At 55.5% G+C, this 17,022-nt stretch overlaps 6 protein-coding genes across 6 annotated transcripts; 3 read left to right on the forward strand and 3 right to left on the reverse strand.

Annotated features, from left to right (window-relative positions):
• Nucleotides 1-2,151: 2,151 nt before the first annotated feature.
• HMPREF1541_01295 (glycine cleavage system T protein) lies at nucleotides 2,152-4,292 on the reverse strand (the record flags this gene model as incomplete). Its single annotated transcript, XM_008713595.1, has 5 exons — nucleotides 2,152-2,483; nucleotides 2,580-2,788; nucleotides 2,966-3,008; nucleotides 3,209-3,328; nucleotides 3,551-4,292. The coding sequence occupies 5 exons, from the start codon at nucleotides 4,290-4,292 to the stop codon at nucleotides 2,152-2,154; spliced, it is 1,446 nt and encodes a 481-aa protein (XP_008711817.1).
• Nucleotides 4,293-5,040: 748 nt separating this feature from the next.
• HMPREF1541_01296 (uncharacterized protein) lies at nucleotides 5,041-5,745 on the forward strand (the record flags this gene model as incomplete). The annotated part of the gene is made up of 3 exons (XM_008713596.1): nucleotides 5,041-5,124; nucleotides 5,176-5,362; nucleotides 5,411-5,745. 3 exons carry the CDS (start codon nucleotides 5,041-5,043, stop codon nucleotides 5,743-5,745), a joined length of 606 nt encoding a protein of 201 aa, XP_008711818.1.
• A 2,081-nt stretch (nucleotides 5,746-7,826) lies between these two features.
• On the forward strand, nucleotides 7,827-9,797 carry HMPREF1541_01297 (uncharacterized protein; the record flags this gene model as incomplete). Its single annotated transcript, XM_008713597.1, has 1 exon — nucleotides 7,827-9,797. The coding sequence occupies one exon, from the start codon at nucleotides 7,827-7,829 to the stop codon at nucleotides 9,795-9,797; it is 1,971 nt and encodes a 656-aa protein (XP_008711819.1).
• Nucleotides 9,798-10,027: 230 nt separating this feature from the next.
• HMPREF1541_01298 (uncharacterized protein) lies at nucleotides 10,028-10,975 on the reverse strand (the record flags this gene model as incomplete). The annotated part of the gene is made up of 1 exon (XM_008713598.1): nucleotides 10,028-10,975. The coding sequence occupies one exon, from the start codon at nucleotides 10,973-10,975 to the stop codon at nucleotides 10,028-10,030; it is 948 nt and encodes a 315-aa protein (XP_008711820.1).
• Nucleotides 10,976-11,623: 648 nt separating this feature from the next.
• Nucleotides 11,624-12,333, reverse strand: HMPREF1541_01299 (uncharacterized protein; the record flags this gene model as incomplete). The annotated part of the gene is made up of 2 exons (XM_008713599.1): nucleotides 11,624-11,850; nucleotides 11,913-12,333. 2 exons carry the CDS (start codon nucleotides 12,331-12,333, stop codon nucleotides 11,624-11,626), a joined length of 648 nt encoding a protein of 215 aa, XP_008711821.1.
• Nucleotides 12,334-13,200: 867 nt separating this feature from the next.
• Nucleotides 13,201-15,051, forward strand: HMPREF1541_01300 (uncharacterized protein; the record flags this gene model as incomplete). The annotated part of the gene is made up of 2 exons (XM_008713600.1): nucleotides 13,201-14,844; nucleotides 14,932-15,051. The coding sequence occupies 2 exons, from the start codon at nucleotides 13,201-13,203 to the stop codon at nucleotides 15,049-15,051; spliced, it is 1,764 nt and encodes a 587-aa protein (XP_008711822.1).
• Nucleotides 15,052-17,022: the final 1,971 nt, after the last annotated feature.

The following is a 17,022-nucleotide window of genomic DNA, read 5'->3' on the forward strand; positions in this document are numbered from 1 at the left end:
ATGGGTCGAGCAGCCGAGCTCAAGCGGCGCACAACCAGTGCCGCATGCAGGCAAAAGGCTAGTTCTCCTGGTGCGGGCCAGTAACCAGAAGTACCGCACCTCCTCCAACAAGTGGCGTGGCTATGCAACACCCGAGCACCTGTTTCCGCGTTCTAAGGTCATCGCGGCGCACAATGCTGTTACCACCATGCGTATCAACTAAAGTGGCCCCCGATAGAAGCGCTCACTTGCATGTCGTCAAATTTGGATTTGGACATAGTTTGCGCGTAAGCTCTCGCGTGGAATATACCAGAGTACCCGGCAGGAGGCCGGCAGTTCAACTAAAGCCTACTAAAGCTTTTAGCGGCTTATGATTTTCCCCCCCGGCTTCCCACATGAACTGAAGCAACAGCATGCTACAGCGGCAAATCCCATGCTCAACTATTCCACAGATTTGCAATGCACCAGTGCTGGACTTGCCAAATGATCACCCCGATTAGATAGGGCCGATCACGCAAGGACGCTTGCCGCTCGAGTGCTCATGGTGGGAGTCCAGACCGACCAGGCCCAAGATTGTCCAGGCAACTGACTTCGGCAGCTCGGTCTTTCTGTGCACTCGCAGCGGGCTGGAAAGACGCGCATGCGCGTCATTGACGGCACTTAACCCCTAGCCCTCGGACATTGGCCAGCCCCCGGTCGTCAGCTGCAGCCACAATGACACCAGACGCACACATGCTCCGGGCTGAGGCTGAGATGTTCCCCAGACCAGATAATGGCCACCAGACACTACTCTCCCCCTCTCTCTCGCCTCATGGTCCAACACGTCCGGGTTCGAGTCCGAATGTCTGGTGAACCGATGTGTGACTAAGGTTTCGACCGCGTTCAGGCAGCGAGTTACGAGCTTAACCTTAATATCCACCGCCAAGTACTTACGTCGCGCTTTGTCGGTCAATGATCGGCCCAGGACATCACACGCACATTATGCTAGAGGAGAAGGTCTTGCGCCGAGATGTACTAAGCAGTTATCTGACAAGCCGATAACTCACTCCGTACAAGACGGAGAGCGGACAACATGTCGACTCTGGCAGAATACCCCCCCCCCCCAACCCAAGGAGCCACGAAGAACAAGCCATGCACTGTTCGGATGAGGCAGTGCGCAAGGCCTCATGAGAGCTGTGCAGCATCAGCCGGCCGCTCAGGTACCATCTTAAACCAGGCGGTGGGGATCGCAGGTGGCGGGGGCAGGACGCAAAGAGTTGGACTTGCTGGAACTGGATCCGTGGCTGGCGCACCGTTCTGCGAGGTGACGCTCATGAGGCGTCGACCTTGCAGGACGGCCCACGCGAGCAGTCGTGCCGTATATCGGGCTTGACTGTTGGGGCCGATAGGGCTCACGATGACAGCGGTAGCTGCAGAAGCACGGACTCACGGAGCATCACAACTACTATACGAAGTACGCGCTACATGGCGGTGCGGGACATTACCGAGAAGGACCCTACAGCGCCGACCTACCACTATTTCTGAGTGGGAACTGTCATGGTGAGAGGGGTACGAACTAGATACTTCGTAGAAATTATCGATCCCGACAACGCGGCGGCACGGCCGTTGCCTCGCGGATGACGCGCTCGCCACCGAACACACCGGACTCACCAGCCTTTGCACCCCTCGATGCGGACTCAAAGCAGCCACGCCCAAGGAGATGTTGCCGGAGTCCAAGGACAATATTGAGGCGGCGGTAGCCTAAGGTTGCTTGCTCTCTGCTCTGCTGGCCTGCTGCCATGGGCACGCACACTCGAATGCTTGGACGTGGTCGCTGAAACGTGGAGGAAGGCCGTTGAAATCCCCCTCAGCTGGCGTCGTCGTTGCGGTCTTTGAGCCGCCGGCTTGTGCGGCATTACTATATTCTTGATTCTTCCTGCTCAGAGGCCAAAGATCTGCATCTTGCGCACCTCTGGCTTCTCTGCTGTTCCTGGTGCCTCGGGTATCGATGTCGATATCGACCAGCCGCACATCGTCCCGCTGTGTCGTGCTATGCTGAGCATTCATTCTGCTGGCGGACTCCCGGCTTTCTATTCCTTCACGCATCCTGGCAGCTGTCACTCAATCCCGCCTAGATCCCATCATGATACTCAGCACACCCCCACCCCTCCTCCATCCCCCCTTCCCTCCCAATCAACCCTTCCGATGAAACCGACTCTCTACAAACGGCATGGCCCTCACCTCCGCGGCCCTCACCTTGCCCCTAATCTTGACCCCCACCTGCGTCCCCTTCTTGTGGAACCCATTCTTCACGTACCCCATGGCGATATTCTGCCCGCCCAGACTCGGGCTGGGCAGGCCGGAGGTGACGGTGCCGATGGTGTCACCATCAGGCGTCACGATCTCGGCGCCTTCGCGGGCGGCGCCGCCTTTGTCGAGGAGGACGAGGCCGACGCGGCGCTTGGGCATCGTGGAGGGCTTGGCGAGTTGGGGGAGGATCTGGGAGGCGCCGTTGAAGGGGGGGTCTGGTGGGTGAGAAGGAAGAGTTAGCGGTGGACCGGTTGGGTTGGAAAGAGGAGGGGAAGGGGGTGGTGGTGCATGGATGGATGGTGGGGACCTACCAGGACTGTCCCGGCGCGACTTTGCTACAACCCAACCTAACGCGGCCATCCCGGGTGTGACGGAGGTGTCGATGTCGTGCCCGTACAGGCACATGCCTGCTTCCAGGCGCAGGGAGTCGCGAGCGGCGAGGCCGGCCCAGCGCGCGGCTGGGTTCGAGAGTAGGGCTTTGGCGATGGATTGCGCGAGTGGTGCGGATGTCGTTATTTTCCTGCAGCGGAGCTCAGTCATATGTTCTTGGGTTGTAGAGGGGGGGGGGGGGGGGGAGGGGCAAATTTGCGCATAATAAGACATTCATAGCCCGCGAAGGGCGTGTGAAAGGGGCTTTGTGAGGCGAATTGCGGTGATGATGCGTGTAGGAATGGGAACTCACGTGTCAGAGGACGACTCCGGTGGGATCGAAATCTCGAAGCCATCTTCACCGGTATATCCTGCGCATTGTGTCAGCAAGGCAGTGACTTGAATTGGGAGGAGCTTCTAAAGCTTTTATATATCTTCTGGCGAAGAGTGATGATGGATCAGGAGAAGAGATGAGAGCAGTCTGAAGAGCAGGCCAAGCCTCTTGATGAGACAAGTCGATGCTGCCAACAAACATGGAATAGGAACATTGGAGGAAATCGACAGGACTTACCAGTACGACTGATCAACAAGCTGGGCGTGTTCAGGTCTGTCCCTTCTTTGGTGCAATCGCTTGGGATGCTCAGCTGCAGCCACCTCGACTGGCCGAAATACAGTGTCGAGAGGTCGTAATCTGTTTTGGGAGTGGACCACGTTAGAAGCTGGGGGGTAAGTGACGATGAAGCGATGCGAGAGCCTGAGCGGGAACTGTAATCAAACGCACGGGGAGGAGGTGCGTAGGACCACAAGTTCCACAGGTATTGTGTGGGCAATGGGGCTTCTATGTGTTGTGGATTGGAGCGGGATCGGCTGGAGCTATGGAGATGGTTGCTGTCAGGGTGGGGAGGGGATTTACCAGTTTGGTCATCATCCGAATCGCGGAAGATGAGAGGCTGTAGGACTTCGGCGGCTCTGGGGCCCTGCAACGCGAGAAGGGAGTGGTGATCGAGGATGTGCCAGGTGATCTGATCAGACGAGGCGTTTTCTGCTTTCAAAAAGGCATCCATCTGGGACTGGATGAATTTGAGGTCGTCCTCGCGGCAGCCGGCATTGGTAACAAAGTAGAAGGAGTCGCGCCCAAGGCGTGTGATGACTGTGTCATCCACAATGCCACCGCTGGAGTCGAGGAGGACGGATAGAGTGGAGGTGTGCTTGGCAATGTCTTTTATGGCGGAAGGGGTAATGGTCTCAAGGAAGCGGCAGGCCAGGGCTCCTGAGAGCTTGTGCTGCACCATGTGAGAGACATCAAAAATGGAGGCGTTCTCGCGAGTCCACTTGTGAGACTCTGACTGGGACTGGTCTGGATAGGTGAGTGGCATGGAGAAGTTGGCGAAAGGGACCATTTTGGCATTGGCAGCCACGTGCATATCGTATAAAGGCGTTCGATTGATGCTGTCCGAGGTAGAAGCAAAGCGTCGCTGCACAGTATTCGGGGCCAGTTCAGACAGTTGTGAGGAGCGAACGTGTGTTATCTGTGGTAATGGTGCAGACTGTTTGGGTCGGAGAGCCAATATGCTCAAGGCACGAGCGGTTGGACGCCATCTTGAGGTCTGGCATGATGCCCGGAGCAAGGGCTGGAGGCCGCGATTAGGCGGCATCCTGACAAGAGATAAGCTGGGCCTGAGCTTTCAGATGAGGCGGGAATTGAGCCGACTCGAAGATCCAAGTGTATAAAGCTGGTGTTTTGCCTCAGTCGTGTTCTGTTGGAGATCCGAAGATCCTTCAAACAACACTTGCTGGATTGAGCTACTATGTCAAGCAAAAGAGGAGTTGAGGAGGAGTTGGATGCCAAGCGAAAAGTAGGTTTCGGGCCACGGGGCGTTCTCGCCGGACGCCGCGAATGCCGCGCTGTTTACTTCATAGCAAAGACAACACTACTGTCACAAGGCGCAGATTGCACTCACAGTTCGAAGAAACCAGTACACGATTGGACAAACACGAACTACTCAAAGGGAGTGAAACCTTCCAGCTCGCGCGACATTGACGATGCTGAGACCTGGCGGCCCATCTCCGTACCTGACGCCATCAGAACGCCATCAGCAGTATCGCGGCAACAAACACCCTAAGCACGATCGTAAGTGTTGTTTTCATGACAAGCGAAGTAACCAGACCTCGAGATTCTAGGTTGTAGGTACTCTTGAACTCTCGCGTCCAGGCTCTGGTCCGGTCAGTGCCAAGATACAGGATACGGTGGAGCACAGAGACGCTTTCTTTAAGAACAACGTCATCGGCCAGCGCTGCACACCTCAACTCCCGCGAGAGAGTGCGTCGCAAATATCCGTTCCCTGAAGCGCTTCGCAAACCTCCCTCTGCGGTGCTATACCCCCTTGACATTCTAGGGACAGTATGTCTCTACTCGTAGTTGTGTTCCTCCTCGAACTCGCGCTGTACCTCATCACCACAGTTGGTGCGAAGCCGATCAATGAGTTGGTACGTGTCTTCCATCAGATTCAGAACGTGTTGTATGCTAATGAAGGATAGCTATGGCAGCTTTGGTGTAGGACGCCATTTGGCCACTCCAAAGATTTTCAAGACCAGATCCGACTTCGACGAGATGTCGTCAACAAGAAGCGGGAGCTTGCGGGCATTAGTGCGCAAGACGATTTCGCGAAGTGGGCCAAGCTGCGACGACAACACGACAAGGCACTGGAAGAGCATGATAAGAAAGGTACGCATATAGGGATGATTTGAGAATGGCACTGACTGATGTGTACAGCCGCTGCCGTCAGCGCTGGCCGCAGCAACTTTGACTCTCGAGCCACTATGTTTCGCTGGGCGTGCACAAGTGGTGTCAAATTTCTTTTACAGTTCTGGCACGCAAAGACGCCCATCTATACCTACCCTCGCGAGTGGTTCCCATGGCCCATCGAATTCATTCTCGGCTTCCCTCGCTGCCCGTATGGCGGGGTGAGCATCAACATCTGGAGCAACTCATGCGCTCTTGTCATTGCTTTAGTAGGCGAGCTTGTTGCATACGCATCCCGCTACGTGCAGGAGATCCGGAGCAGACAGCCACAGAAGGTAGCAATGGAGGCAAAGAAGGCCAAATAGACCACAATATAACAATCTTCATTGCCCATCAGACATGGTTCAATCGTTCTCGTCAACAGCTCACATGCCACTTTGGGATCATGCTTGCCTAAGTGCTTGACTCTATAGATTGTAAAATCATCACCTGAGCATCTTAATCACCGAGTCTGGTCCCTTCGACAGGACATCTGTGGTCACCCACTGCTTTGCCTTAAGCTACAGACTCAAAAATAGTGGTTCTCCGCGCCTCAAGAATAAGCCCCATCGAGTTATCTCACGCAGAGACAATCGCATAACTATTCATCTTCGACGAATCGCGCAACCGTCGCCTCCAGCACCACTCCAGCCTCGGACCTAACTGGCACCCTCAAGACCTCTCCCCTCACGTCCACCTACGAGTTCCAACCAGGCTTCCAGGCCACCGAAGTGTTGACGGACTCGTATCTTCATCCATCCGCCCTTCCACTCTGCTCTTCACCACGCAGGTTTCGTCGAGGGCATGCGAACGGCATCGAGGTCGGATCGAGGGTATGGAGAAAAGGTGCCGTGCGGAGAGACGGCGAGTGTAAGCCGCGTTGGGTATGCTTTTATGGCGGCGCCTTGCGGCAAGTCCTGCACAGAGTACAGGTGGTCCGGGGACTTTCTCCCGAAGCGAGGAGGGCATGCATCTTGCCACGAGGGCGGACGCTACGCGTAGGCTTCGAATGCGATTCTTTGAGCGCGGAGAGTGTGTAGAGGAGAGAATGCTGCTAGTGCTTGCGAACTTTTTTGAGCATGAGATTTCGCCAAGGGGAACTTGCATCTACGGGTCGTATCGTCCGACGTACAGCAAGTCGACTTCTTTGCTCCTTTTACATTCTTTGAAACATACCATTCCTGAACACGAGTCGGATCATTCTGCCAATTTCGTTCGAGTCTCTTGAATGAATCTATCCGATGATGCTGCAGGAGTGTGAAGAGCTGTCTGGCTATCTCGGAGACCCCTCCGCCGCTTCCGCGCCCGAGTAGCAAGCACCTGACTGCCAATCCATGGCTAACAAGCTGATCGTACAGGCTAGTCTCTGCCTCGTGAGAAAGCCTTCGTGATAAGACGCACCGCAGAAAACCGATTGATAGGTATGTAACGATGTAAGACTAGACCCATGGTAAGACGAGTCGACAGCAAGCGGATGTGCCGACATCAATGTATACTTGGCGGCTGTTTGCTGATTCCAGGGATAGTAGTGGCCTTCGGCCATGCTATGGTCTGGTCTCGGACGAAATCTAACGATCTAGACAATCGCGACTTTGTTGTTTCCTTAAATCAGATGCAGGAGTGCGATGCCTACCTTGCGCAAACATCCTCCAGCTGGACAAACCAGCGCCGTTTGCAGCTTCATACATCGCAAGCGCGGATTTGAAACTACTTATTCTTGTAGCTTGTGCCGGCTCAAAGTTTTCATCCTTCGCGACCGAGCTGGATCCTACGATCCCGAGCATGTCGAGCTTTTCCAAATGCCCGACGGCCAGAACTGAAACTCCCACCTCCGCCATGCTACCAAAATGTACGGTACGGTCAAATATCAGGCAGCAATAACAACGCCCCACTCGAGCACGCCAACTTGCCCTGGCGGCTTCAGCGATGGCCAGTCCACGACCTTTTCGTCCCTGGGTCCCCTGAACCAAACATATCACCATAGAATCTTAGATATCTGGGATCGTGGCCTACAACAACAGATTGTCTGGTATCCGACTTCGCCCAAAGCACACCCTGCCTTGCCTTTCTATAAGCAAATCCTATTTCACTCGCTGATTGTCACCTCTTGGCCAGACAGGCACGTCACGAAACACAATAGTGAAACCTCTTGTTGGTGACAATATCACAGCGGTGACTGCTGGCCCAACAACAGTCACTACTGCCCCGCAAGGCGCATTTCAAGTGACGGACCGGCATCACCAGTGATTATAGAACTATAAAGCACTGACAATATTGAATATTCTGTGCGGTTATTTCTTCCTTCTACACATACTTGATCCGCAGCCCTACAGCTGTTGAAGACATTTGCACGACATTTGCGCGCAAAGCAATAATCTAATCCACTCACGCCCTTTCACTCTCCACAATGGCGGATCCATCGAATCAACAGCTTTCCAAGGCGCGCGACGCGTCGACCGAGCCCCCATCTTCCATCTCCAAGCTTGTTCCAGTTCCTGGCAATGACATACAAAAGCCGCAGCCCGATCAAGCCAATGACCAACCTTTTGGCGACGGTCGCGATGCTTGGACAACTCCAGGACCGAGAGCATTGGGAGACGCCTTCATCAGCAATGGCTCTCCCCCTTCTACCGGCATACAACTCTTGGATTTGCCTGTAGAAATTCTGGGACTGATCATCGCCGAAGTGATCAATGTGTCCCCAATCTCGTTGGGATGGTTCGGCTATTCCATCTTGCCGCGCACCATAAAGCCCAGCTTCGCCCTGGCACCTCATGAGAACGTTGTTGATGGCGACAGATTTATGCCATGGTATACAAATCTCGAACAAGGATCTGGGGGGTTACCTGCCAATGGGCTAGCCGTTCTTCGCGCTTGCAACAAGCTATATGAGCTCGGTCTTCGCGCCCTCTATGGTATGCACGAGTTTACCACTTATTCGGCTGAAGCATTCCGGTGTTTGTTCACCAAACACATTGGCCCAACAAAACTAGGCTTCATTCAGAAGCTGACGCTGGGCCTGCCTCACGCAGTCAAGACGAAACCTTCAATGTATCTTGGCCGATATATGAGAATGGTAGAGAACATGACAGGTCTGCAGAAGTTAACAGTCACAACCACTACGCGCGGCTTGCCTCGAACCCACGTGCCTTGCAGCCATTGGGTGGAAGTCAATAGAGGCCTCCTTCACCTCGCGAGCTGGACCACATTGAGATCACCAAGACTCAAATATGCTGTTTGGGAAGAATCCGGCACGGTACTCAATAATAGGATTGAACAGCGCTGGTCTGATGGCCGACTTAGCGTTGTCATCGGCACCAAACGCCCGCGGAACCTCAGACAGATGGCCAATCCCTTAGCAGCGATGGAACGAAACTCGCGCCTCTGGGATGAACGAGCCGCCCTTCGGGAAACGCTCCACGCGAATTATCTCGCTATCTGGAACTACGAGGAACAAATGGTCGACTATCTTGCTTGTCAGGTTCATCTCGAACTCCTCAGCATCACCCCGTTCGTTATTGTGGAAGATGAGTGGGACGACTACGATGATATGATTGAGGAGATGCAGCTGCCATCCCTGCCAATATATCCCCAGCTTCTTCAGATCACGGCTGCGGAACTAGACATTTTCCACCGTGAGCCCGAGACGATCGAGTCTCCTTCTGGTCTGCTCCTGAACAGCTGGAAGATCCGACGGGTGGGCTTCGAGAAACTTGGACAGGAGGAACATTGCCGGCCCTACGAGTACCAGCTGCCGCCATCTGCTTCGGGTTCTGAATCGGTCACACCAGCCCTTGAAACGATGAGCGGCAACGTGCTTGCGGAGGAGCTATATCTCCACAACAAGAACGAGTTCAGTAACATGGCCAACGTTCCAGAAACATTCTCGGTCGAACGTCTTTTCGATCTCGCTGGCAATAAACAGCAGAGAAATGTCAAAACCGAACTGTACAACAAGGACGGTCCGCCAATTGTGCCATATGTGGAGGAGGAGCAACTTGAAGAGGAAGATTTCTACCTGACGGATATGTTCGAGCTTGTATGGCCTTTCACTGAAGCAGCGGATCCGGCGGGGGCTCCTGACCTGGCCGATGACCAGCCTTCTAGACCTGCATTATCGACACGGCATGAGGTCGAGGAGCAAGCTTCCACAGCGAGGCTTCCAGACGTCACCATCAACGATTTGCACCCACGTTTTCGCCTTTGGGTGACCCCGGACAATGCTAAACAAGACGCCATTCGCAGCAATAACCATCGCCAGCAAGCATTTCCGGAGCTGCATGAATACGATTCGGACTGGGAGAGCCAGGCGAGCGATGAATGGGACGAGGACAGGGAATTTAATACGCGGCAGCCTCAGTTCGACCCCTTTCAGTAATTTGGCGGATGTATTTCGTCTTGCTTCCCAATGCTCAAGCAAAGAGGTATCAGGAGCGTTCCAGCGATGATCAGAGTAGTGGTAGATAGACCCCCGAATTCGTACCTACGAGTTTGTGCAATCGACTATACGCAATGATCTCTCATTCAACCCATTGTTATCGTCAAACAGCAGGGAGATAAGAGAAACCTCAACAGTGAGCCGTTGACTTCTATCATTCTGACAGTCATTCATCTACTAACACTACTCAACCACCACCCCAACTCCACGCCCAACCTCTCCCCCTGATCATACATAATCAGATGCCCCGCGCCCTCAATCTCCACCACCTCCCTCGCTCCCAACGCCCTCCCCAACCTCCCCGCGATCTCCACCGGCAACCACCTATCCTCGCTCCCCCACACCACCAACACGGGCATACTCTTCCCCACCTCCGCATACCTCCGCTCCACGTCCTCCGGCACACTCCTACTATTCGCCTGACACATCTGCCTCACAAACCCCTTCCTCCCCTCCTCCCCCCTCAACCAGGGCGCCTTCAACGCCTCCATCGTCTCCCTCCCCAACTCCTTATGCGCCGCATCCCTGATATAGCTCTCGACCACCCCCTCAAACACCGGGCCAGTCAATTGCGTAAACACACCTTCATTCTCCGCCACGAGCTTGAAGAGCGGGTGCCCAAAGGGGCCGATGGCCACCACGTCAATGAGACACAGGCTCGCGAAGGGCACGCCGTGCAGCAGGTGCGCGCGCAGCGCCATCAGGCCCGCGTGGTCGTGCGCCACGACGTGCGGAGGCCGGTTCTGCCAGCCCTGCGACGCGTCCGCGGTCCAGAAGTCGAAGAGCGCGGCGGCGACGGCGGATTGCTGCGCGAGGTCGGCGTCGAGGGATTCTGGGGCTGTGGGGATGGCGGCTGGGAGTGGGGTGCCAAGGGGAGAAGCGCCGAAGCCGGGGTTGTCGAAGAGGTAGATGTGGAAGTGGCGCGAGAGGCTCAGGGCGAAGGGGTGCCAGACGAGGGAGGACCAGGGCGTGCCGTGGATGAAGATTAGGGGTGGGGAGGTAGGGGAGCCGAGGGAGGTCCAGTGGATGGTGTGGCTGTGTGTGGAGGTGTTGTGGTGGAAGCGTTGGTCGAGGCTGATGGCTTTTGGGGGGGCGGGGTTGGTGCTGTTGGACGGCATGGTTGGAGGAGATGCGACGAGGTGTTGTTATGCTCGTAGAGTGAGGACGGTGAAAGTTATGGCATAAGTGTTATTGAGTAGTGATATATGGAGGGCGCCATTGTTTGCCAGGGCGCGCAAACCCTGGCGTGACGTAGATGCACAGAGCGCGTATAGCAACACTTATCAGGGTACTCATGGCCTGCATCGGCGCTCGAAACCCCGACTGTCAAAAGACCCTTGCTTGGAAATCTGAGTGTCGTTGTACGCCATGACACGAAAATGCCTCTCAGTGTCACTGTTAGTTGGACTCTAGGGATCTTGGCCTATCGATGCTTGATCGGAGTCTAGCAGTTCGGTCTGTTATGATAGGCCGAGGCGTATATCCTTTCCGCGGGGGGGAGAGGTGGTGGGATTGGCCCAGACGCCTAAGCTTTAGGCGTGTGTTGCGCCCAGCATTCCAGGCAGTAAAAGCGCATCATTGAGTGGTCACCTATATCCTACTGTATCTGAAATACAGCAGAGTAACTCATCACTTGACAAGCTTCAAGCTTGACCATGTAGATCCACTCCTGGTCGCTCTCTACATCGCGTCTTACTCCCGCCGAACCACCGGGCCAACTGCATCAAACTGTAACCACCTCCACAAACCGCCCACAGAGCATCGCTCTAGTTGCCAAACTGCAACAACCTCTCCTGCACCGGCAGATAAGTTCTCGGTCTAGGTCCATCGCGCTCAAACGTGCCGCTCTTCGGCGCCCCAAACACCAGCTGGCTCTTCAAGTCCCAGGTGGCGGGCAGCTTCCACTCCTGTAGCACCTGCGTCGCAAACGCCGGGCTGAAGTTGTAGTGCTGGAGATTACAGCCCACACCTTCGACCGAGAGCGCTGTCCACACTGCAAAGTTGAATGTCAGTATGATGGTTTCATGACAAGGGGGTAACTGTTGTCTTGCGTACCAAAGAACTGGTGCATGCCACTAGAATGCTCGCTCCACTGCGGCAGCATGCCCGCCACAGCGGGATTCTTCTCGGCCATGCCATCGAGGGCCGCCTTGTCCTCGAACCACATGACGGTGCCGTACGCGGCCTTGAATCCCGCGACGCGAGGGGCCAGTGCTTGATAGGCCTGTTCGGGCATCATCTGCTTCAGTGCGGCGTCTGCAAAGTTCCATAGTTTGTCGTGCTCGGCTCCAAACAGGATGACGGCGCGGGTTGATTGCGTGTTGAAGGGTGAAGGGCAGTTCGTGATGGCGTGTGCCACGATATCTTGGACGCGGCCGTTGGGTATGGGGAGGGACTTGGAGAGGCCGTAGATGCTTTGTCGGGTTTCGATGGCGCTGAAGAGGGGGGAGGTGGTCGCTGAGTGGTCTGAGGTCATGGTTGCTGGTGCTGATTGGAAAGGGTCGAGATCTTGCTTGGGGGAATGACAGGCTGGTAGGAGTGTGCTCACTTATATTCACCACTGCTTCTTCGGAACGTCCTGTTCACTCGGGTCCGGCCTTAGCAATGCTCCGCTCACGAATGAATCTGCCACAAGTCATACCGTCGTGGGCTTCGCAATACATTCCGCGGCCTTGGGCAATCTTGACTCCATACGGCATCGTCAACCATGCACGAGAGAGCTCGCTCGTAGTGAAGCCAAATCTCCAAATGGACTAGCGCATACGAGGTCGATTTCTGATTGGTCCTGGCCCTTTCTGCGTGACAGGCACGTAAACCCGGCCAGCATCTCCGCTGTGCTTGCTTACTTGATCAGCAGGGGCAACTGGGCCTGCTTGCCTGTAGAGGATGGATTCATAGTTACGTGGTACCTGGCCGAGGTGTACAAGGCTGCGGCTCGGTCGTCTTCATCGCGCCAGTCAGTACCCTGCTGCTCCGAACGGACCCTTAGGCTAGGCTCACTCAGTTAGGCGGGCAACAGCGCCAGCGAACAGGCCAGCAGGGCGCGCGCCAGACTTGACCTGCAGATGCCTCTCCGTATGTCATAATTCCTGCACTTCCCGTATGTAGAGTTCTGTAAGGCTTACTAACACTTTGAGATAGCCCGTTCAGCACCGCGCTTAAATAACCGGAGGAAGTGATTGGTTCCGGTCGAGCCGTCGACACGAAGTGGAGCGGTTAGCCTCGCCCCAGCATCAACTACGAACGCGTGGTCAGTGTGAGTGCTGCCTACTGGAGGTCTCATGCCACTGCTGGGATCACAGTGAACACTGCGGCCTGGGCACGAGCCAAAACGAAGTGCACAATGAGGCAACCAACATCTTCGGATCCCAGTCCGCACCAACGACACGGGTCGACAAAGTCTCGCGGGGGTTGCCTCACCTGCAAGGCCCGGCGTGTGAAATGTGACGAGACTCAACCGCAATGCCACCGTTGCCGCAAAGCTCGACTGACCTGCAAGGGATACAGTGAACCCGCGCCCAAGGTGGCTGCTGCGGGCTTCGTTCACTATGTCGTCGACGTCGACAACAGCCTCAACCACCTACCCGACATCGATCAGCGCGAGAGAAGGGCATTGGTGGTATTCCACCAGTCCATCGGCCCTGAACTTGCGCGATCCTTTGCTTGGGCGCTATGGGCTCGGGACATTCCACTGGTTGCTGTGCATCACGATGCGACGCGCCACGCGGTCATTGCCCTGAGCACTGTGTACGAGCAGTACTTCCTTGCTCTGCACCAAGCGCATGCCGGCATCTCGGTCTTTGCACTGGAGCAGTACAGCAAGGCTTTGTGCGGCACGATGAAATTGACTCTCAGGCACAGCGCCGAGACCGTGGAGGTCGCCTTGCTCAACTGTCTGCTGTTCGCCGCCATTGAGAATCTCCAGGGACACTATCGGTCTGCCATGACCCACATGGACAGCGGCCTCGGCATCCTGGCCGAGTACTACGATGCAAAGACCGATACCTATCCCGAGGTTTACGTACCGAGGGTACACTTCCGGCAGGCTTTCGTCCGCATTGAGAGTCAAAGGCTCGAGATGGGAGACATGGGATATGGCCAAGCTGCACCTCACCTGGTCAAGTGTGTCCGGCGCATTCCGGCAGCGTTTCAGTCGTTGACGCAGGCGACCCTGGCGATGAACGTTCTCGTCAACAGAACACTCCTGTTCATGCAGGACATTGAGGCAAGTAGCATCTACCTGTCAGACGGAGAATGGCGGGTGGCCTTGGTGTTGCAGAGGCGCCGTGAGCTGCTGTCGCGCTTCGAGGCCTGGTGTCACGCCTTGAACAACATGCAGCCGGATAACACCAACAACGTCGGCAGCCTGGCGTTGCTCGAGTTCTACCGCACCTACCTCGGCATTCTGCTCCGCGTGGACCTGCGGGGCGGCCAGGTCGGCTTCGAGGCCTTGGAGAAAGAGTTCCAGGATATGGTCATCCTGGCCTCGCTCTTCATCAGCAGCGTCAGCACGATCCTGCCCGGCTACAAGCCTCCGCAAAAGCGAATCGAGGTCACCGTACATTCGTACGAAGGCGTTGAGCATGTCCCAGAGCCTCGACAATGTCCGGGCGCATGGCTGGGGATTTCCCCGGATTCAACACCGGTCGCTGGGTGCGACTGGGCGGCCACTCTGCCTGAGCCACGACTAAAGCGGCCTGCAACGCCGTTGCTTCCGAGGCCGGGCGACTTCTACAAGCCGTCGTATTCGGTGGGCTTGTCAATCATCGAGCCCTTGCTCACGGTTTGTATCCGATGCAGAAACCCTCGCATCAGGCAGCAAGCGTTGCAACTACTGAAGATGTGCAATCGCAAAGAAGGGATTTGGGACTCACTGATCACGGCCACGGTGGCTGAGCGTATGATTGAGCTGGAGGACAGCCAAGGTGCCGACGCGCACAGCGATGGCGGTACTACACGGTTCCTCATCGCCAACATGCAAGCTTTTGTAAGTCATCAGGTCACACAAATCCCCAGGCTGGGAGCAGATGTCGTCGGAACCCATGCCTGTCGCACGTTTGCTAACGATTTCCAGTATGTCGATTCAGGCCGCGCGGTCGTCTATTATGCCAAAGAGTACATTGCTGATAGCGCCGCGCTTTCGCAGGAAGAGCCACGGTATCAGCCGTACGTTCAGGAGAGATGGGCCTTCTGAGATGCCATACTATACACCTAGAAGAGAGCAGCGTATGCCGCGATGTCTCCCAGATCACCAACGACCAATGCTGCACCTAAATTGGCTTTGTCGATGAGGACGGTCACTCGATATGACCGTGCAGCTGATCGATTGTAATCTGGGGGCCACGGTGTCAGCTTGGCGTACGGGCCGCACCTGCTTGTTGGCTACCAGCACGACGGTGCGCAAACGGCGGCCAGCGTCACGACGCACTGGTGGCATCCTGGATACGACGAAGCGGGTGAGATGTGACGCTCGCGACCGCAGAATAATAATAACTCACTGCATGTATCAGCGTTTCCGAAACCTACCCTAGGAGCCAAGCGTGCAATCTCCCGGTCAAACCTTGTAGAGAGATGGCCATCTGGAGAACACGACATGTTTCTTGTGTGGACGAGATGCTAAGAAGTGAGCTGCAAGGGTTGTGGTTTGCTGCGTTTACCGAAGATTTTCAGCCCTAAGGACAGACGCTTCTCCATGATGCCACCTAATGGATGGGAAAAACTCAGGCGACCAAGTTGGTCCTTTTGGAGCAGATTGACAGGAGACTGCGAAGCGCTGGAGCCGTCAGATGATCCCGCCGAGGTCTCAGCAACGCCGCTGTGCTTGTGGGATGCAGTGCCTGTCACCGGCCTTGTTACAAGCATGAACAGGCACGGAGGACTCCGTACGGAACAGCCACTCTGCAATCGAGAGCGCAGAGCGTGACGAGCACGCGGAACCAGGCTGTGACTTATTGGGTAACAGCTCAAAAGTGCGGAGCGCGGGAACAAGCTCGGCAACAGCGGCAGGATTTGCCATGTAGCACACCAATTCTCCTTGTTCTGGGAGGCTGAGACTCGTGTTGCAGGTGTCATCGTTCCGTACATACAGTAGGCGCAAGTTGTCCAAATGATATGTCGATGCAATCATTTCAAGCTGTTGACGATCGGCCATCGTTGATTACACCTGCCGCCAACAAGGTTAGCCATAAAGAGACCTCATCACTGATTGGCCACAAGGTCGGGCGGGCCACGCAGGTGGCTGATGGATACAATAAAGCCGCCTTCCTTGCATATGTATTATAGGGGTGGTGGTTATATACAGCGACATTTGGGCTGCCCTTTCAAAAGATCTGTGACACGATGATTCTTGACCGATCCCGCAGCACAAGAATTCTCCTCAGCGCACCAAAACGGAGGTACAGCGTCGGCACCCACATCCCCAGGGATCAGGGGTAGCGCCGGGAGGAAGATTGGTGTGTCACAACAAGACAGTGCCAAGTCCATCCAGTCGGTAAATTTGATTGAGCTGATGAGCTTAGCACTGCTAGCCTGGCAGAAGAAGCGAGGCAGACTGTGGGAGCAATGGGAGCAATGGGAGCAATAAGGAGCATCCTAGACCGGGGGGTGCCTGAGTGGAAGCGTCACACGTGGGTAGGAGTGGTGCGCACCTGCTAAATCTGTGTGGTAAATAGGGTCTTGGCGTCTTGTTGCGGATTAGGGCATGGCTTGGCGAGGCTTAGGGCCAACGTACCAAGACCCCCTGAACCACTTCCTCTCCTCTATCGACCCTCAACGGTTCCTCTCCTCCTCTGGATCTTGCCTGCACCTTGCCTGTAGCTTGCCACCATCCGCCTGGCCCGCCTTTGCGATGCTCCCAAATTTCCACCTTCTGCTTAACCGGGCCGTAAGATGCGACTTTCACGCCTGATCCTCGCTTCGTCCCCTAGTCATAGCTTCTCTTCGATTGGCTCGACTTGGTTTCTCCGGGTTTTCTGTACGGTGTGTTCAATGCTTGTATCCCCCCTGATTCGTCCCCTGGCCCTTCGCCTGGTCTGGATTCCGTATTTTTCGAGCAGAAATCCGATTCCACCACCGCCGATGGCCGAGCTTAGTGGGATCCTTTCAACACCTCACTGCCTCGCTCACTCACGCTGTTCCAAATTGGGATCAGCAAGTCTAAGGCCAC

This window comes from Cyphellophora europaea (genome assembly GCF_000365145.1).
Source record: "Cyphellophora europaea CBS 101466 unplaced genomic scaffold supercont1.1, whole genome shotgun sequence".
Lineage (NCBI taxonomy): Eukaryota > Fungi > Ascomycota > Eurotiomycetes > Chaetothyriales > Cyphellophoraceae > Cyphellophora > Cyphellophora europaea.